This window comes from Haliaeetus albicilla, chromosome 18 (genome assembly GCF_947461875.1).
Source record: "Haliaeetus albicilla chromosome 18, bHalAlb1.1, whole genome shotgun sequence".
In the NCBI taxonomy this organism is placed as follows: Eukaryota; Metazoa; Chordata; class Aves; order Accipitriformes; family Accipitridae; genus Haliaeetus; species Haliaeetus albicilla.
Window position 1 is genome coordinate 10,669,651 of NC_091500.1, and position 21,719 is coordinate 10,691,369.

The 21,719-nt window shown below is 36.2% G+C and overlaps 1 protein-coding gene across 9 annotated transcripts in view; it reads left to right on the forward strand.

The window, feature by feature from the left end:
* Window positions 1-20,180, forward strand: part of PUM2 (pumilio RNA binding family member 2) — a 71,392-nt gene extending 51,212 nt beyond the window's left edge. For 4 of the 9 annotated variants that reach the window (XM_069805715.1, XM_069805713.1, XM_069805709.1 and 1 more), the window contains exons 13-21: window positions 2,031-2,267; window positions 8,898-9,165; window positions 9,732-9,861; window positions 11,843-11,977; window positions 12,259-12,396; window positions 14,048-14,173; window positions 15,148-15,269; window positions 16,557-16,749; window positions 17,217-20,180. In XM_069805715.1, coding sequence (XP_069661816.1) covers window positions 2,031-2,267; window positions 8,898-9,165; window positions 9,732-9,861; window positions 11,843-11,977; window positions 12,259-12,396; window positions 14,048-14,173; window positions 15,148-15,269; window positions 16,557-16,749; window positions 17,217-17,348 — 1,481 coding nt within the window. In that variant the 3' untranslated portion in view covers window positions 17,349-20,180. Of the gene's footprint in view, window positions 1-2,030; window positions 2,268-8,897; window positions 9,166-9,731; window positions 9,862-11,842; window positions 11,978-12,258; window positions 12,397-14,047; window positions 14,174-14,323; window positions 15,109-15,147; window positions 15,270-16,556; window positions 16,750-17,216 lie in introns of those variants that run through there. The other 5 variants (XM_069805712.1, XM_069805711.1, XM_069805716.1 and 2 more) reach the window with 4 other exon arrangements.
* The last annotated feature ends 1,539 nt before the right edge of the window (window positions 20,181-21,719 follow it).

The window sequence follows — 21,719 nt, forward strand, 5'->3', positions numbered from 1 at the left end:
TCAAACTCCTTGCCTAGTTAGTCCAGTATCTTTTCCTTCTGGCTTCTCCTCTAGTCTTCCTTCCCAGTTTCCAGGCAACATTTATCTCCTGCTTCCCCTCCCCCTCCCAAATACGTTTCTGTTTCTGCTTGTACTGTGTGATGTTCCCATCATCAGCTTACTATTCCAGTCTTTTTGCCCCACAGTCACATACACCTTCTACAGCCTAACGTTTCTTCAGATCTGCTTTCTTTTCATCCTCAGTCCCACTGGTTTTGAAAGTGCTTGCCAGTTTTTCTTGCAGTCTCCTTGTTGGCTCCTTTGTCTGACCTTTCTCTCCTCCTGGTTCTGGTTTCTTCTTGTTTTTTAGTTTTCTTTTTTTTTCCCCTGGTCTATTTCTTGTGTTTGGCTTTTGTCTCCTCTGCATTTGAAGTAGAAAACTTCCTTTCCACACTGCCTGACGGCCCTTCCGAACACAAGGTGGAATCTTGGATAGCGATTTCAGAGTCCATTTTTGGCAAGGCACACAGAAGCCTAGAAGTTCAATTGCAGGGAAAACCTTTATCAGCCATCTCAGATGTGCCATGTATGGACAGGAGTTTAAGTTTTCAGCTATGAGTCTGTAGCAGATCTGTGCTGAACTTGTGTGAAGTGTGATTTTGCTAAGACTTTTAGCTCAATCAAAGAGAGCATGAAAATAAAGGTCTCCTGTTGCTAGTATATTGGACTGAGTACGTGAAAGCATTAACTTCTCAAATAATAGGTAGCTGGATTATTTTGCCAAGGATAAAACATCTTTCCTTGCCTGTTTTTCTGAAATGGCAGTGTTGTTTGGGCAGAATTTCTTTGAAAAATTTGGTCCAAGCAGGTACATGCCATGATAAGTATTAGCCAAGTTGATAGTGTTATGAGAAAACAAATTAGTGTCTTAAAATGGGAAGTATCGGGTGACCTTTATATTGGGCCATGCTGCCAGCTTTAGTAGGAAGGTACCTGATGTGGGTAAAGATTATGGAAGTATAAATTCTGACCTTTTCCTTTTTAAGTTGAAGAAGAAATCAATGTTCCAAATTCAGCTTAAAAGTATCTTTGTTATCAAAAATACCCATAATCTTGGTTTTGTTTATGAGTATAATAATGTTCCAGTGTTTAAAATAAGCACTCTAGCTTAATATTTCACTAGTACGCAACAGATACTAGAATTTAACATTTCTAAAAACTTTCTATTGTTCTCCTAATTTATCCTAGACTGTTCATCGCCCTGCTGAATGATGCTGTGCAGGATAACCAGTCCTTCACTAATACACTATTATCCAAAGCTTCTAGTCTAATTTGTCTTTCAGAAATACTGGTAGCAGTAGTATTACATTTTTATTTCTCACCCTAATTTTCCTATCTCTGCTCTGCTTTTCGTCTTCTTCTTAGCCTGTTCCCTCTTTACAATATCTTTTCAAAACACTTCTTTGAGAACTATAATTCTTGTAGGGCATTTTAAGTAGTCATTTTTTTCCTACAGGTGAGGGGTTCACAAACAAGAGGAAGTTCAGAAACAGCTGAACAGCAACATAGATTATTTTCTGAAGCCTTAAACAACAGCAACAACAACAACCAATTGTCTCTAGCCTTTTTCCTGAAATCAAGTATCACTGTCTGACTTACAATTTATGGTGGAGAAAATTGTATCAAAGAGTTTAGTGGAAATATTTTTAGAATTATTTATTCTATAAAGTGACAGTGTAATCTAATCTCATAAATTCCATATTTGTCCCAAAGCCTGAAGCCAGGCGGTTAAAATAGACTACTGCAATATTACTGTGAGAAGTCTAGAATGAAATGTTGAAAGACGTGGGCATTGGTGAAATTACTTATCAGTGGTATGTTTATACCCACTTAGATTTACTTAAAAGTATGTGTGATTATCACAGTAATTGTCTTTGTCATAACGATTGCTGTAATTATTGTGATCGCATCTGTTATTGCCCAGCTGTAGTTGGGGATAGGTTTTATTCAGTTGACACTGTGTAATTAGGGTCTTTTTATTTCTTCTTCAGTTGGCAGTTCTGCAAGTAGTAGTGCCACAAGGAGAGATTCTCTATCTACTAGCTCTGACTTGTACAAAAGATCTAGTAGCAGCCTAGCACCCATAGGGCAGCCATTTTACAATAGTCTGGGATTTTCCTCCTCTCCAAGTCCAATAGGCATGCCTCTGCCAAGCCAAACGCCAGGACATTCACTTACGCCACCGCCATCACTTTCATCACATGGATCCTCATCCAGTTTGCATTTAGGTAAAAAAAACAAAAACAAAAAACCAAAAAAACACTTTTTGTTTGTATGTGTGTATGTATTTCTATGTGTAAAATATATGTTGCATAAGAGATGTCACATTACCTTTGCTGTTAAACAGTTTTGTAATGAAGAGGGGCCATTCCTGAAAGGGGAAGAGCACGCCTAAATGCTCATTGATTTGACAGTGGAGGGCACTCAACTTTTTGCAGTATCGGGCCAACAACTGATTTTTCTTCCTTGCAGAAGCCCGATAGAGAGCCCAGTAAGACTTACTGATCCTTTTTTTTATTATGTTTCTACAGTATGACAAGCAAAGGTGCATTATTTTTGTTTCTACTTCAGTGTATTACCACTTCAAGGACGTTTTAAGATGATACCGTGTTTAACAGTGGAGTGACTTTCACTACTGCCCCATACTATGATCAAGTACAAAAGTGAGCAAAGCTCTCCATGTAAAATGTATTGGAAGGTGATTTTTGATCAGTGAGCCTACTACCTCATGGCCCAGATGCTTTGCCAGGAAGACAGTAGTTTATCACCAGGGTGGTGGAAAAAAAAGAAAATGCATTTGTGAAAGAAGTAGCAAAGGCTTTGTCAGTGGTGGCTCTCTGTTATCAGATGTATTTTTTAAGGAATGATGATAGTAATCTTTTAGAAAAATTTTGAGCTAGTTAGATGACATGGGAGCGCAACCTTTTTACAAAAAATTAAAAATAAAATAAAATTAAAAAATCTAAAGAAACCCCACCACAGCCTACGGTATATTTAGAAGATAATGCCTCTACCCTGAGGTTACTTGATAAACTTTCCCTTTTTTTGCTGCAAATATTTGTAGTCATTTAATTTGGATGCTAAAATCATACAATGAAACTGGATGTATTTTCAAGATTGCGTTGCCTGTTGCTCCAGTAACTATTCAGTGCACAGTTTTGTGCATGTAGTAGGCAACCTAATCCCCTGTACTTCTGTTAGTGCAAATAAAACAGGAAAAAATTTAAAAGTGCCTACCAAAATACACTTTAAGTGAGAAATGTGTGAGTGATATGTATTATAAGGTTAAAAGTAATTTAAATATATTACATCTACAGTTCAGTATCCCCTTCACGGTTAAGTGCTGAATACCCGAAGTAAAACTGGGCAAGGGGATGTTTCAGCACGTTTTATTTTTTTTTACTTACCTTTTTTCCTTTTTCAGGTCTACAAAGTGCACCTTTGGGCTGAGACCAAGCATGGAAAGTTTCAGCCCAAATGGAGGCTTTTGAGAAAGTTCTGAACATCTGACAATGGGGTTATGATGGAAATCTTTTTCTTTCTTTCTTTTCGAAGTACTCTCACAATAGTTTTCATATTACTGAAAACTATACTTAAACCAAATTTTGGAAGGCATTATCTAAAATTCAAAACATTTGAAGTTTTGTGTTGTTTCACATTTGATAAATGTTAAAAGACTTTTTTCAGTTCTGAGAAAATAAGCTGCGATCAGTACAGAGGATTACCTCTATCACCAGAAATTGTTAAATACTGATTTTAATCCATTTTGGACTGTTTGGCAGTGTGAACTAAGCATAATAGTTTGTTAAAATCGTGTATTAGATCAGTGTGTAAAGGCCAGAACGTACAGTTGTACTCTGAAAATTGACACAACCTTGTTGGCTTCCATGTGTACTGCCTTTTCATCTTCCAAATGAAGCGGACCTTGATTACGGGTAAATTTTTGCTACCTTACCAAATCAATCTGAAATTTGGAAATTGAGGTCTTTGGGATTTTTGCTTTCACAAAAATGCAGTGATTTTTTTTTTTAGCATTTCCTGCACTCTTCCCCATGTCATATCTTTGTGCAGTTACATCCAAGGTACGCAATCGCAAAAAGTTGAAGACTATTTCTGCAGTTAATTGTTTGTCCTGTTAAATTTATTCCGGTGTGCTCATCAACCACTCTTGGAAGCATTTGTTTTGTTCTCACATATAAAAAATAAAAATAAAAAGGCAAAGCTTTCTCACCAAAAGAAGTTACACCTGAAATCAAACAGGGAGTATGTTTTAAGAAGGGTATGATTATCACATAGTCACTTTTCAGAGTAGAACAACATTCTAAGTAAGTTCATGTCTGCATGCAGTTTTCATTGGTATTCTGATAATGCCTGTCAAATGCAGCTCTCCCTTCACCTTCAAAACTTGTCCTTCCTGCTTATATCAACAGGTTCAGCTAAGTTTAACTCCTATTTTAAAATGGGCATCAAGCTCGGTTGCTCCTGTTTCAGCCACCAGAATACTAGAGCACAATACTGGGAAAGGGTGCATGGTTTTATAACCCCTTTGTCAGACACTGCTGCAATTTGTAACTTAAAAGACCAATTTCCCTTTTACAAGAAATTAATGATATTTTACTGTTTTTATCTTCTCTCACGAACTCTTATTCAACACCCTAAAATAGGAATGTGCTAATTACTTTGTTCTAGTGTCAGTTTTCCTGTATTTGAAGGGATTTGTCAAGCTGTCTGTAACTGCTTCTTTGCTGTAATCAGTTGGAGCAGTAAGGTCATGAATTTGAACTACCCTTTCACTCCCAGGGACAAAAAAACTGCAAGAGGAAGTATTTTTCCTATGTTATAAAAAATCCTTTTAGATTGGTAGTGCTTACTCTGTTTGGTACATTGCAGCATTTTAATGGTTTGGCGTAGAGTAAGATTTTTAAAATACGGGCTTTTGGAGGAATTATTTTCTATGCATTGCTAGCCAAGCTTGTTACTAGTTTAGACTGATATTTTATCTTCGGAAGTGGTCATTCTGGGTAAGAGTAAAGGCCCCTTGGCAAGACAGTATGGGGAACTCGCATTGCCTCTGCTGCGTACCTACTCTGTAGGGCTTTGGTAAACCAGGCGTAATAAGCACTTGCATTGATTAATAAAATGTACATACATATATATGCATAAATGTGTACATATATGTGTAATTCTGTTTTCCATGTGAAGATTAAATTTTTAGCCGAGGATGAGATGAAGCTACTTTTTAACAGATGAACAAGTACTTTGTAGAAGTCAAGTTTAAAGTGTTTATATACTCATATGTATTTTACTAGAAAATAATACTGCTGACTGGTTTAAACAACAGTTACTGTGCAGTAAATCTGGTTTATGTCTTGGTTAGAAACAATCGAAGAAATACTTTGGTAATAAGTACTAACAGACTAATGCTATCAAAATAAATGTGCCTAGACCTAGTTTTTAATATTTTTTTCATGTTCTCCTTTACATTAAATATGCTATCCATGTTAAGGAGCTAGTAATTTAACATGCTTTGTGTCCTTGAAGCTTAGTAAGGCTCTGTTTTAGATGGTCTATATCCCCTTTATACCTCTGTGCCTCTTCTTCCCTATACACTAGTCACAGGGATTTAGGTTCAATTAAACTGTAAAACAACTTAATATTATTCATTGCATTGGAGATCTTTGTTTTACGAGATCAGAAGTGATAGTGAAGTGATTATCTGAAGAATGAGCTGCACACTTTATTCCCCAACGGTTTGTAATTGTGCGGCTATACTGATGCCTGATAACAGTCTTTTAAAACTTCAGTGTTTGCACTGAAACTTCAGTTTAGACTAGGTGCTTTATTCAGTTGAGTATGTTCCCCAAATAATTTATAAGACCTAGGCTGTTACCTTTCTAGTTTGGAATCAGATCTGTAAAGCAAAGCGTCCTGAGTTCTTGAAGAGTGTGCGGGTATGGTAGGCTAACCAGGAGGATTTGGATAACTAGAATTCAGGTTTCATTTTTAAGCTGTTCACACTCAAAGTTTTCAGGAAGAAAACCAGGTGTCCTTGATGTCCACACTAATGCTTTGGTGGTTTTGGACTGAGAAAATGATGAGTACAATATTTAAGAAAATAGTCTATTGTATACAAGAGTATATCTGCATATAATAAGTACCTATGACAATATGCTTTTATTTTGGGGATTTTACTATTTTTCAGATTTGCAGAGTTGCCACTGAGCTATAACACTGCTGCTGTAATAAAAGGTTACATGAGAAGAGAAGCTAATTATCTATTAAATTACTGTTTTTTATAATAATATCCAGGGGTTTACAAGGTTAAGCTTTCTTTGTGCTTTTGAAGTATGCCAGGTTCTTCTAGGCACAATGGATATGTTTTCAGCCTTCCTGTATTACGATTCTGCTTAACGTGATTGTCTGAAGTAGTTTCACAGGCTAGACAGGAGTTCTACCAGTTGTAGCATAGTCATCTTACAAGTCTTAAAAAGGGATGGTTCCCAATTAGACTGAAGAAAGCCTTGATAATCCTGAGTGTGAAATGTATTGTATACGTGCAGTTCTACTACACATACATAGCAGATTTGTTAAAACCTACCAAGTTTCTTAATTTCCGTTTTAATTGCTGGATAAGTTGTCACATTTAATTTACACTTACATGAAGGCTCAGTTAAAAAAAAAAACAAAAAAAACAAAAAACAACCAAACACCACCAAAAAAACCCTACCTGAAATAATTCCTGATTCACATGTGCAGTTCCATGACTGTGTGTGCTAACCAGAGCACTGCAGTTTGTGAGCATGTAATCAAAACTACCCTATTAGTTTGTGGCACAGAATTGAGCCTGTGATCAGTGGAGCAATAGAGATACTAAAACAGAAAAGTAGCCTATAAGACTTCCTTTTAAACGGGCTTTGCTGCCCTCTCGTGGCATTAAATAGTATTAATACACAGCATTTACAGGGAAGCTAGGATTTCATTCATACATTTAAATAATCTAGATGAGAAATACTATAATTACAGGTGCATAACTTTTTGTTATTTAGAAGGCCGTTCCTGGAAGAGAAATTACTGTAGAGCATCACTCTGCATACTGCTTCACCTGCAGAATGTTGGGTTTATTTTTTCTTTTTGTCTGTTAGTATCATGTCACTGTCAGCTCTTTTCTGGAAATAGTGATTGTCAACGGAAACTAAAAATGATAGGTAAAAAGAACCTGATTTTTCTGGCTGTAAAGAATTAAGAGGCTTTAATTTAAAAGAAAACCTAGTAGTTTTTAAAAGGTGTTGTGGGGCATAAAGTATTTACTGATCCTTTACTGATTCTTACCACTGAATTTTGAAAACTAATTGTAAAATAAATACTAATTATTTCTATTTCAGGGCATAATCCTATACAGTGCAATAAATGTGATGCTTGATGTGTCTTGCAGAGCACTAACATCTCAGATTCTGGTATTGCAGTTTGACCTTTTGAAAAGATACTTTACCATTAGTACATTATCAGCCCACTGTAACACTGTTGTTGCCTAGCCTTATAAAAACTTGGAACTAAAAGAAGGCTTGGCTGGGGCACTGTCAGCTGATTCCTCTTTTTTTTTTTTTTTTTAATAATTTTGTAATAGAGCACCATTCAAACAGCACATACTGCAATTTGTTTTCAATTCAAGTGTAGATATTTCTTCTGTTGACTTTGAAAGGGCTTTCAGTTACTGTGTCACTTTCTGGATAGGGAAACTGAAAATGCTTTCCTTTTCCAATTCATACTCAATAACTTTAGGGAGTTTTTGAGGTTTTTGTTTTGGTTTTTTTTAAGTAGTAGAGTTGAAGTTTCTAGGTGGGAATTGTCTTTTGAATATTTCTGCTTGTAGTATAGTAGCAGTATCCCTTTTAAAATCATACTGTAGTTGAGAAAGTTGCTTTGTTTGCATGCCGCTTATGATAATTGCTGCCTGTTGTAAAGTGGAGGGGGAGGCCTGCTGGAGGAGTTCAGAGTGGCACAAACTGGTTAGAGAGCAATATATGAGGAGAAATTCACAGGACTGTGAGATGGTGATAGCTGTAGTTGGAATCACTAGCAAAAAGGAATAGGACCTAAACACAGGAAGGGAATTCAGTTCTTGGAAAGTAAGGAAAAACAAAGTGTAGTGAGAGTGATGAATGTTTTTGCAGCAAGGAAAGGAGTTCATGTTTCTAAAAGGAACTTCAGTTTGATGTATCTTTGTTTGTTTTAGAATTAGAGTAGAGCATTCTTAGTTACCTGGTTTGAAATTTGACATACTTAGTGCTTACGAGAGGTACCAGCTTGAAAGCCTGGGATGCTGAAGTCATCAAATATCCTGCAGAACAGGTACAGCATGACAAGAGGCATCATGTGTGCCTCCCCAAAAATGCCCTTTCACACTATTAAGTTGGAAAGGTGCCTCAGTAGGGACTGAAGGGTAGTTCAGATTTCATGGTCTATTTTGAAACAATTGGCTGACTTTGAGACTACTAACAAGGCTATAAGTCAGTATTACTTGTGAAGTGGAAATCTGCCCACTAAGCTAAGGCCCACCCAATTCTAAAGTTTCTGTAAGTCTGAGCAGGTGCTCACTTTACCTGCTTTGTTATATTCTTCTAATAACATTTCTTTTCCTGCTGCCCTTCACAAAAAATTAAAATGAGGAGGAGAATGGTTTTATTTATTGGAAGATAAAGCTATGTAACTCCTCCAGCCATAATGAGGTAAATATAAATAACAAGACCACACTGTTGTTTTCTTTGGCTCCAGGGTGTATCTGTAGTTCTAGTACACTTACTGTTTTGCTGTTGCCTATTTTCCTTATGGCTTTTACTGACAGAACTGCTTCCTTGTAGGAGGACTGACAAATGGTAGTGGTCGCTATATTTCTGCAGCACCTGGAGCCGAAGCAAAGTATCGCAGTGCGGCAAGTACCTCCAGTCTTTTTAGCTCCACCAGTCAGCTCTTCCCTCCTTCACGCCTTCGTTACAGTAGGTCTGATATTATGCCTTCTGGACGTAGTCGATTGCTGGAAGATTTCAGAAACAATCGTTTCCCTAATCTTCAACTAAGAGACCTTGTTGGACATATTGTTGAATTTTCCCAAGACCAGCATGGTTCTAGGTAATTATTATAGTAAAGTTAATGACTTAATAATATTTTACTGCTTTGATATTGTTACATTAACATCAAACATTTGAATGAGCTGCTAGTCACCTTAATACAAAGCATGCCATTAATTGGAGCACATGCTCTTACACCAACCTTTTTCTTCTCTAGGAAATTTCATTATAAAAGTAGGATAAATTTAGCTGCTTGTAGAAGTTCTTGGTGTAGAAATAGCCTCATAACTAGACTTGTAAACTCTAGTATTTAGGTATCAAAAAGGCGTTGATTAAGAAAACAATATCTGGCATCTGGAATCTAAACCCATTTTTCAGCAATACATCATCAGGTACTTAGATAATGTTATGCTTTTCATCTTTAATCCTTTTCAAATGAAAGTTTTAAAGTATAATTTTGCTAAAATGTATCCTTTTATATGCAAAGGCACTACTTTCATTTTAATAAGTTCTATAAATGTTGAATACTTGCTTTAGAATTTTGAGGTGTCTCATTGAAACAGCGTTTGAGAGGTTTTCCTGTTGTTTATGTAAAGCATAATGTACCTTTTTTTTTTTTGCACTTAGATTTATACAGCAAAAGCTGGAGCGAGCTACTCCAGCTGAGCGCCAGATGGTATTTAATGAGATCCTGCAAGCAGCATATCAATTGATGACTGATGTGTTTGGAAACTATGTAATACAGAAGTTCTTTGAGGTAAGCATAACACTAAGTGTATGAACAGAAATGCAAATGAAATGCTGTAAAATATGATTAAATTTAACTGGTTTTTTTTCTTAACATCATAGCAGAATTCTACTGGACTTCTACCACAGAACCCAAACATATAACACTGCACATGTGTTTTCTGTTCTGTATCCCGTTTTTTTTTCGTAACAGGCACAGTTTCTCTTTACGCTGGTGGTGCATATGTCAGTGAATATTAGTGAATGTACAGGCTGCACACTCAGGCTTTGCGTAATTTTAGTGTCATTTACAGAGACTTTCAGCAGATGATGGGAGACATAAAGATTTGAAGGATACGTTATGTTGGTTACTGCATCTTGATAAAGAGTGGGTCTGGAAAATGCTCTTGCACCCAAGTAAATAGCTGTGTGAACTTCATCCAGTGCTGTATATGAAGAAACTCACATAAAATTTATTGAGGTGGAATAATTTTGAGGAAGGGATGTCATAAGATACACCCAATATTAATAAAACTAGTGTTTAAAATACCTTTGGTTTTTGTTAACAACTATGGGGTTAAAAAAAAAAAAGCCTTATTAGAGAGTGACAAAATTTGACTTAGAGAGAGAAGAAAAACCAATACCTGTGTCCTGGAAAAAGTTATGTGTAGGAAAGGTATCTAGCATGGTGTACTTTAAATCAAGGATCATATCAAAGTATCTGCGTGGATAGAAGGTGAAGCTGGAAAATGTCCAGTAAGAAATCAGATGGTTGCTGTAAACAGGAATGTAGTTTTTAATGAGTAATCTACGAAACAATGTGCTCACTTTTTTTTTTACTTGATATTCTTTTTTACAAATAAAAAAAATCTTCTGAAAAGCATGGCTGATGTATGGTGTGTAAAATCTTGATCTTGGTCAGTTATCATCAATTGCTGGGTTTTTTCCATAATGTTAGGTTGGATGGATACATAGATAATCATTGTCAGTTGAGTGTTTTCATCTTAATTCTGTAGAAGAGTTCTCATGAAAGAAGTGCACTAGGCCTTAGGTGTAGTAATGGATTTAGTTCGTTATTTTAGTAGGAAGGCGAAATTGTTTGAGCTTTCTTCAGAGCCTTAGGTGACTACAGGTGTGGGGTTTGACAGTTCTCAGCAGTGCTGCATGAATGTTGCTGGTGCCACCCAGCTGATTGTTCAGGGTCATCACTTCTGTGTGGTCTCTTGTACTGCACCAACTCAGGAGCTTGTGTGGGGGATCTGGGAACAGGGTTATGTGTATTATTATGAAGCTTGACTGGCTTCTACTCTGCTCAACATGGAGCAACACAGAAGGTTGTAGTAGCACCGTGGTGGGAATAGTATGGGCAGGAAGTAGCTACTGCTGAAAAACATTGGTTGAATTATACTTTAATACAGCCAGTGTACAAAATAATTTTGATTTTGCTTTGCAAAGCGCAAGTATTTTTAGATTTCCCAAAGTGCCCATGGTAAGAATGATTGTTCAAGTCACGTGAAGTTACCAAGAAGCTACTTCAGGGATTGAAATCTTTCCCCTCCTCACTTCCTGTTACAGCTTGCTTACTGTATACAAGATGTAAGATACACTGATCCATACAAATTTGAGATATCAGGGAAAATCTGGTTTGAATTAATACAGTACAGTGATCTGTAATTAATTTGCCTGGTATAATTTGTCTAAATAAGTGGGTTATTGCATTTACATATTCCTACAGACAGTCAAGTATAAACTACTTCAATCTTTTCTGTTGTCTTTCAAGGTCATGCATTTGATAGCAGGTGTGTGATTAGAATGTGGAACGTTACAAAATGTTGCATTTAGAATATAAAAACTTCTGGTAAATATACCCACCAAAAATACAAAGGGGGAAAATCATTCAAGGTGCTCAGTAAACCTGTAATAGATGATGAAAGTACTTAAATTCTATCATGTAAATTCCAGGATGTTGCAATATGTCTTCATTTATTAACAGTATATTTATTTTCTTTTAGTTTGGAAGCCTGGATCAAAAGTTAGCCCTAGCAACACGCATACGTGGTCATGTTCTGCCGTTAGCCCTACAGATGTATGGTTGTCGTGTTATTCAGAAAGCACTTGAGTCAATCTCACCTGACCAGCAGGTAATTGTAAGTTAGAGCAATACTTTTTTTTTTTAATTTTATTTCTTTTTATTGCATCCATCTTTTTACTTGCTTAAATTGTTGATTGTTCCTTTCATTATGAAATGCCCTAGGGACTAAAATAGTTGTTTAAATTAAATTGCTGAGGTGCACAAGTAAAACAGCAGTGAATATAAAGATTGGATGGTTAGGATGAAATGGAATATTCCTTGGGGGAAGGAGGGGAGAAGAAAAAAAAACTATTGTAAAGACAAGGATAATCTTTTTTTTTTTTTTTTTTTTTTCAGAATGAAATGGTGAAAGAGTTGGATGGTCATGTTCTGAAATGTGTGAAAGACCAAAATGGAAACCACGTTGTACAAAAATGTATTGAGTGTGTTCAACCCCAGTCACTCCAGTTCATCATTGACGCATTCAAAGGACAGGTAGTGTCAACAGTTCATTTCCTCTTCTGTAGGGCTGCTTTGATCTGCTGATCTTTTTCCATCATTTGCATATACAAGATAGGGTTTGACACATTGCAGTCAGCTTGTTTTAAGTAGGATAAAAAAGGGATGATAAAATGGAAAAGCTGTTGAAGAGACAGTTAACATGCTGTAAAAAGATGAATCTGTTGGAGGTGAGGCTCTAGAAAGACCTGTTTGGATGCATTATAAATACCAATAGAGGTATTTGGCTTAAGGCCAGACTTTGAGTTTCGTGATATGCCATTTCAAATTTCCTTTATAACTTTTAACGTTGCCATTTTTTATGTAATAATAAAGTATCTGCTCTCTAGCTTATATTTTTCATTAAAATTTCCATTTTCTTCAGTTGCTTATGTTGCAAGCCTGTTGTTCATGTTTCCCAATTAATATCTATCATTAAGGAAATACCTTAAAGACATATACTAATCTGTTCCCTACATATGGGCTAGTGTTAAGTAAAGGGGGGGCGGTATTTGTTTATTTAAGGTTGGGAATTTGGTTTTGTTTCCAAAAAAGTTATTAATATAAGATTGATATTGTGCTGCAGGCTAGAGAATATGCTGCAGCTAAATAAAATTTTAATACTCTGAGACAAACGTGTACTTTTATAGTCTTGAGAATTGTAAAAATCTTACTAACTTGGCTGTGTTACTAAATTTTACTTTAGTGGATGGCCAAATGTATTTCTTAACAAAATCTACAATATCCTTCTCTCACATTTTACACAACAACGTCTGAATTCTTATTGTACCTAGTAAATGGCATACCAGGGTTTCTAGAGTCAGGTCTTTTTACATCAAAAAGTGTGTATGGGGTAGATGAGATGCAGTTTCTAAACTGTAAATAGAGCCCCTTGACTAAAATGTGACTCTATTTACTGGAAATCCCTCCTCAGCTCCAAGCAATTTTATATAAAAAATATTAGTTAATCTGAAGTGGCAAATGAAAAATACCACACTTCAGTTATGTCATGTAACAATATGTGTCTTTCACCTGCCTGCATCATTTGGATCAATGTCTAATCAGACAAGATTCTGTGTTCAGTTCTGACGAATGCTGACTCTTAAATCTTCTAAATTAATTCCTGAAACACAAACCTGGCTTCTGGAGAAGCAAACAAATGGAATAAGCAAGATTTTGACTATGTTTTGAATACTTATTTACAAACTTTATATCTGTAACAGGGAGCCTGTTCTGTATGCTGGAATGTGAAATCAGTGAAAATCAGCCAGAAAAATTGAATTCCTTTTTATAAGTGTCAACATCCTAAGATTTGAAAATGAAATACAAAGTTAAAGGGAAAGCTTGAAAGGTGAACAGTGCTTAACTAAGGGTCATACTTCCAGGCTTTCCTTTGTAGTTAAGTAGGCTAGAAACATTGTAATGAAAACTTGGGTTCTTGGTTGTATAATTACTGGAGTCCCTGACATGCAAAAAAATGCATTTTCATCTTTTCCCAATTTCTACTGGAGATGGAATTCTGATATTAGCAGGCAAGACTTTTTTTAATAGAAGTAGTTGGCATGTTCAATTCCATTTCAAACATGGTAATATTACTATATCTGTAAACTTCAGTTGGTTTAACTTCAGTTTGCAATCCTATTTTAAGGTATTTGTACTTTCAACTCATCCATATGGTTGTAGAGTAATTCAGCGTATTCTGGAACACTGTACTGCTGAGCAGACTTTGCCAATCTTAGAAGAACTGCATCAACACACGGAACAGCTAGTGCAGGTTAGTGCATATATTCACTTTTTAATGTATTTTAGAGCTTTTTGTTGTTGTTATAATTTATTCCTATTTCTTAGTTTAAGAAATTGTTTAAATTCATTTGCCTCTCTAGTTTTGTAGACATTGATTTTTTGTTTTTCTTTCCTTCTATAGTTTTAATGAAAATGAATTTGGAAGTTGGGAGGCAAAGAAGATATAAAAAGCCTTTTTCTTATACTTTTGACTGTAGCTTCGAATATACATTGTAAATGCACAGAACTAGTATATTTTTCATTGCAAAGATTGCCTTTTTGTAGTTTATCTTGATTCACTCAGGTGTCCCTTCAGATAACTTCTAATAATGTCTAAACACAAATACATTGTCAAAAATATAAATGTTGCATATTCTTACACAAAAAGGGCATCTTTTCTAAAAGAAGGCAAAAGACCTTATACAACATGATTTCCTGTCTTGGTATCAGATGAACAAAATGAGTGCTACAGATGGCTTTGAAATTGAATCCGTTTAAAATACTGGAAGGGACTCAGTGTTCAGTAGGAATTTCCACACATAAAAAGGCAAAAATTGCCTTTTGCTACATATTCACAGTCTCATTTATTTCTCAGAGGTTTCTTGTATATATAAGTCTCTAGCTAAAACATAACTGTCTTGGGGAACCAAAGTTCAGGGAGATACTATGGCTGTTAAAGAATGATGATCTTAGTTTTGAGGACTTCTTTCTTTAAGAGGATAAAAGGTACTCCAGCAAAATGCTGGTTTTACAGATTATTTGCATTTTGCATGTAAATTTTGTGGTCCATTAAGTAATTCTTGATGGACTATTTCTTGCATCACTTTGTTTCTATAATGTTGCCATTATTGTATTTTTCCTTGTATCTGTGCAAATAGTATATTTGCATAAACTTTTCAAATTACAAAAGCTGTATGGATTCCTTGGTATGAACACAAAAGAAAATTGAAGTCATCTTATTTTCAGGATCAATACGGAAATTATGTCATTCAACATGTACTGGAGCACGGTCGTCCTGAAGACAAGAGTAAAATAGTTTCAGAAATAAGAGGAAAAGTTCTAGCTCTGAGTCAGCACAAATTTGCCAGGTATTGCACAGCCTTCATATATTAAAGATTCACTACCCTTTTAAAGTTGTAATATTGGGTTTATTTATTGTGTTACAAAAAGGATATGATAGGGTTTTTTCTGTTATGTAACTTGCCTCCCAAAATTTCATATTTTTATAGAGATGAATGGTAGTGGTATTTCTATACTAGATTTGGGGAAGGGAAAGGGGAAATGACGTTCCGTAGCAAAACAAAGAAGATTCCATGGGTTTATGGGATGGTTTATGTTCACCTTGGAACCCATTCCCTGCACTTGTACAAGTATTCATGTGAGGATCCCTAGAGCCAGGTGAAAAGCTCTCCTAGAACTTGCTTGATACACTGATGATGATAAGCTAGGACTTCCTGACTGTCGTTTATCAGTCCAGCTAAGCAATTTACAAGTATAAAAAGGCTAGTCTTAAAAAGTGGTGGTTCAGCCTGACAAGGATTTTATGCATTAGGAAATCTCAAAGACCATTGTAGAAGTCCTGAACTACTCTAATTTTAGAACTTAAAACTCATCCTTCGGTGCTTTTTGCTGAAATATGGATTATGTGCCTTTTGCTAAGGAAAACACACCTCGGAATTCATCCTGGATGATTTAGTGAGACTAACCTTGTCATCAATATTAAGTAGAAATGCACTGTGACATTATGGGGGCATTTGTTTTAAAAATTGATTGTATGCAAACTAGCAAGTTTGGATTTTATTTTTCTTTGCCTAAACAGAACTGTTCATAATCCTCTGCTTGGAACTTGCTTAATTTCTAAAGCACAAACTTAGGACCAGCATCACTTTGCTGTCTTATAAGCATTGATAGCCTTTCCAGCTTCTGAGGTATCTGAAAGATCAGAGACTTCCTCTACAAAAGAAATATTTGACAATATCTCTGATCTAGGCGTGCTCCTGATAAGCGCCTTTATTCAGAAAGCAAGGAAGCCTTGTATCTGGCTTTCTCTGTTGTCTGTTAGAAGGGCCCACAACCAAAACAGGTGTACTAGAATACCTCTGCAACCTGAGGTCCAGTATATCTACTGTAGGTCCAGTGGAAAATCTCTCCTACAAGATAGTAAGTATCAGAAAACTACTTTTTTACATGAGTAGGAGTGTATAATCCTTTCACTTAATCATTATAGACTGAAAATTTGGAAATCAGGACTTGACGTGTTTACAGTGCTCTCTTTAGTGGCGTTAAGACACTTGAATGGTTCAGATAAATTTAAATTTGCTACTTAAAAGAATGTTACATCTTAAGTAACAGAATGCATTTGTCTTATTTTTCAGCAATGTGGTAGAAAAATGTGTAACTCATGCTTCTCGTGCTGAAAGAGCTTTACTTATTGATGAGGTCTGTTGCCAGAATGATGGTCCTCACAGTGCCTTATACACCATGATGAAGGACCAGTATGCCAACTATGTTGTTCAGAAGATGATTGATATGGCTGAACCTGCTCAGCGGAAAATAATAATGCACAAGGTACATGAAGTATCTGTCATCTTTACTAATATAACAGAAGAAATACAAGTTTCTCATTTTATTTGCTGGTATAAATCCATTCTGAAGTTCCCCCAAAAGAGATTCCGGGGCTTCCTAACATACGGGCACACTTTCTACTTAAGAATATCCAGACATGGACAAAAGTGCTATTGCCATAATTGCTCTAGGCTCTGTAACGGGGAGCCCAGTACATTCCTGCAGGAGCTCTGCTTCCCCTACTCACCAACAGGGCACTCCCACAAAAGGGCTACCTCCCTTTTCCTCTGACAGGTTCATCAATTGTTTGGTGAGTCAAGTCACCAATTGTACATATTTCCAGAAACTTCCAAAATTTTGAAATGCAAGCATCTGACTCTTTTTTTTTTTCATAATATTTTTAAAGTGTAGTCACCTCTACTTAAAATTTTTGAAGGGAGAAAAAAAAAATAACGTGTTTCTTCTTACAGATTCGACCCCACATCACAACTCTGCGTAAATATACCTATGGCAAACACATTCTGGCCAAGTTGGAAAAGTATTACCTGAAGAACAGTGCTGATCTGGGGCCAATTGGTGGACCACCAAATGGGATGCTGTAAAAGATGGAAAGAAATGGAAGAAAAATTGAATTGTGAATGATCAAAACATACAACTTAACTATAAATGTTCTGATTTTTTTAAATCTATTTATTGACTTTGTTCATCCATTTGTAAAATTTTTATTCTTGTGTATATTTTTGGGGAGTGAATTATTAAAAAAAAAAAGAAAAAAAATATCTCCAGCCCTGATCCAGAGACCTATCAGATTGGATGGCTGGCAAAGCACAGAATGCCTGTATATGATGTAATTGTATCAAAATAGCTGTCACATATTTTGTAAATTTTTACCTTGTAAAGTCACTGAAATAGTTTTTAAAGGGAAAAAGTACAGTATTCTTTTAATACACTGGCTTGCAATCTGGTAGGTCTACCCAGCATCATAGCACAACAGGTTTATAGAGTTGTATATAGAATTAATCCTTATTTTTCCCTTTTGTGTGAAGTCTTTTATACCAGATTAAAATTGATCAGCTGCATAAACATTATTTAACATGTTGAAAAGTTAAGTTGTATTTTGGTGGTTCACAACACACTATCCAAATAATAAACAGGGCACAGCAAATTAAAGTAGGGAATAACAAAACAATGGAAACTTTAAAAGACTAGCTTTCATCACCTGCTGTGGATACAGTTTTTTTTAAAATGATGCCCTAAGGTTTTCTCTAGCGATGTATTAAAAATAAAAGTGCTGTATATACTTATATATTTAATTGTTGTACAAGGTAGAGGGATTACAATGATGGTGGTACTTCCACTCAGTAAAGTACACTGTTGGAAAAAGAGTGAACCCTGTATTAACTTTACAGTCAGTTTTACAATGCAGGAAGAGTAGAGATTTGTATTTTTTTATTTTGCATATAGAATTGTAAGGATTTGAAAGTGTTGAGCATTTATTTTGCTTTCTCACTGTAGATGCAAAAAATAGGTATTGATGAAGAGAACAGGGGCCACTGAAAAGTAAACTTGATAGCTCAACATTTAAGCATGATTGATTAAATATTCAGATAGCTTTTTTGCTTCCTATAAATATATGCATTGTATACGTGTAGTTAATAGGTGTAAGTTTACAGTTTGAAAACAAATCTCTCGTTTCGATGTTTATTACAAGCCTTGCTAATTTAGTAGTGATGCTTACCTTGGTTGTACAGATGTACATTTGTAAACCTTCATGCTGTAAATGTAATTTGTTTTACCCCTTTTTGGGACAAAAATTTGCATTTTAGTGTATATTCATATCCCCATTCCCTTTTCTCCCCCTGGCATATAGTGTTGTATAATGTAAATTTATTTCAGCAAATCAAGAGTGATTTTTTTAAATTCTATCTTTATATGGTTTCAGAAATATGAACCGGCTTTCTTTTTATCTATTGTGAGAAACATTATGTTCTGTTTATAACATAGCTGTTGATTCTGTTAATATGGACACTTTGGGAAATCGATCTGTTCAAATTTTAAGTTGGGATAATAAGCATAGTAAGAAATGGACTGAAATATTTGGTTATCACAGAAACCAATGCTTCTTCCATCTTAATAAATGTGGCATGATTTTTTTGTACAGAAGAGTACTGTATTTTTGAATAGCCTTCTCCCAGCGTAAAGCAAATATGTATGATACTGTCAATTTTTTTCTCTGGACATATGACATTGTAACAGTAACATAAAGATGATGTACATTTACAAGCGGCCTTATGTACATTTCCCAATGATCTTTTTAAGGCAGAATTGTGACCATATGTGTATAATTAAAATCCTTTTTAATCCTTTGCCTATGGAAATATTTTGGAAAAAGCTTACTTTGTATATTCAGTTTCTGAAAGATAAAGAAAGTGCTTTGTATGTTGTTGAAGTAAGTATTTTGTGTAAAACATTCATTTGGATGGCTTAACCTAAAGTTTTGATCAACAAGATAGATTGAAAACAATGTCTTGAGCGTTGATCAAATAAAAGGTTGTTATGGTAGGAGTCTGATCATGAGGAAAGAAAATAGTAGTGGTATAAACTTGTATAAGGAATTCTGTCGTATTACTGTTTATATTAGTTTACATAAATCTTATGAAAGCATACATCTGAGGCGCTACTTTTTTCTAATGGTAGCGTTAAGTCATTAATAGGCAAATAGGAAGCTTTGTTCTGGCCTACTTCCAGTTTCTGAAGCTGTCATTTAGTGCCTGCATTAAGTGATGTAGTAGGCCTAATTATTTTTAATAAGTACAGTCTTCATTGCCAAGTAGTTTTTGCGTGGCAGTTCACAGAATTCCTCTCGGGAGGTACAAGCCCTGTCATTGGAGCCAGAGCTTTCCCGTAGTCACACAAAGGATAAGTTTTGAGCCACTTCCTTGGACAAGTTAATTCTCTTCAGTGACTATCTTTACCCTGTACAAATGCTGTGTGTTATAATCCACAGAGCCGACGTTCTCTCCAACATATAAGACAGTAAGTTAGGCTTTCGGGGATGTCCAGGCAGAAACTGATCATGTCCCAGTACTTTGTCCCTGTAGCATTCATGCCATGGCTGAATTTAAACAGTCCTAGAATTATCATCCTTAGTGCTTTCAGTATCGTGAACATAATCTTCCACTTGCTCTCCTAAAATCATTTTGCACAAATTCTATCCAGGAACTTGAAAATCACTGGTTTTCCTTTCAACTGTTCTAGGCTTTGGGTAGAACCACTAGACTTTTTGCTCAAGTATTGCTTTTTGATATAGATTGTTTATGGACCAGTTTGATTAGGTTTGACTCCAGGTGGCTCTTATTGAATAATGTAATGTTCACATGTATATACTGTAAAAATCCAAATGAAAATGTGTGAATAACACTGTGTGAAATACATCTGGTCTTGTGTTTTTTCCTGTAGGAAACCAGCCATTCTTTATATTCTCAGTTACGTGACCTGTCTGTTATCTGTGGAGCCCAGCTTTGAAAAGGTACTCATTTCTAGTGATCTGATGGGAGTCGGTCAATTACTGAAAAACCCTTCATTAGATCATTAAGTTTCCAGAGGCTAGTTCTGAGCAGCTAAGCCTTCATATTGTCTTACAAAAAATCTTTACCAATGTATAGTTACAGCTACAACCTGACAACAGTTTCTTCGTACACCACTGGATCCAGGATGAGTTCTTGAGCATTTGAGAGGGCTAAGACTGTTAGCTGTCTATGGCAGCATTGGATCCACACTCGTTTCTGTAACAGCCTGGGATTTTTTTCAAAGGATCGTTTTTAGCTTAAGGTGTGGAGCGAAGTGGTCTGTCTTAACTGCAGGGGAAGTGTTCCCACTTTTTGGTGTTAAAATAACTCCTCGAAGTAGCCCCTTATGGACAGAGCAACCATAATACTATTGTCTCTGTTGCTGACTGCTGGATCCACTGATACTTTTTCATCAGAGTGTGGGGAAGATTAAGGTTTCGGGGGTCATAATGTCTAGGTGTTTTAGAGTGCTGAAGGAGATTCAGAAACTGATTTAGTCACTCTTCTTCCCTCTGCTCTAAGGAACAGTCATTTGAAGAGATACTTGTGACTCACTGTGTAGTAGTGTGGTAATTAGGTTGATCCGTCAGTCAGTTTTGTTCCATGAGAATGTTTGATGTTTAACATAGGGTAACTAGGAAAATGGGTAAACAGTGGGGTGACAGCAACTCCCACCATGTCATTCTGGGAATTAAAGCTGAAAGAACAATTGCAAAAGCATTTTAAGATCTAGTGACTGGTCATTAAAATTGCAGATTGCATCCAAGTCATGCGCCTGGGGAGAAAACCCAGTGCTAACTCTACAGAAAAGCAATTTGCTACTGAGTGGTTGCAGTCAGGTCAGCGGCAGCGCTCTAATGCTGAATTTTATAGAGAGCATGGTGGCCGGTCATAGTCTGTCCCGAGAGTGGCAGATTGTTTTGTAGCTTTGCTCAGTGATGATGTAGTTCGTGTTGCTGCTTGAGGAAGGAAAGGGAAAACCACATGTTGTATCTGATCTCAGCTGTCCCAGTCCTGGTCCCCAGCCCGCAACAGGGTCGGAGCATCAGTCTGTTGACACCGGTTCACATCGTACCAAGCTACTGGTAGCACTTGAAGGGATCCCAAAGTCTCGTTAGCCTATGGGCAGCACTGGTGTTTCGGTGAGTGTGTGCTACAGGCAGTGTGCTTCACTCTGCCTGAAGTTTCAATTTGAAGTATTTCCTGTGATTGTAAACAATGTCAGAAACACTCGGAGGCGCTATCTGTGTCCAAAGATGCTGATTCAGGCACCTCTTGGCTTGGGGATGACGCAACTTGGTTGCTGTCAGGGATAGCATATATCCCTCTCGGGGCTCTGCTTGGTTCTTCAGGGGCTGGTGTGCAGAGCTGAGCTAGAGAGGTTTGGGAGAACTTAGCAAGAGT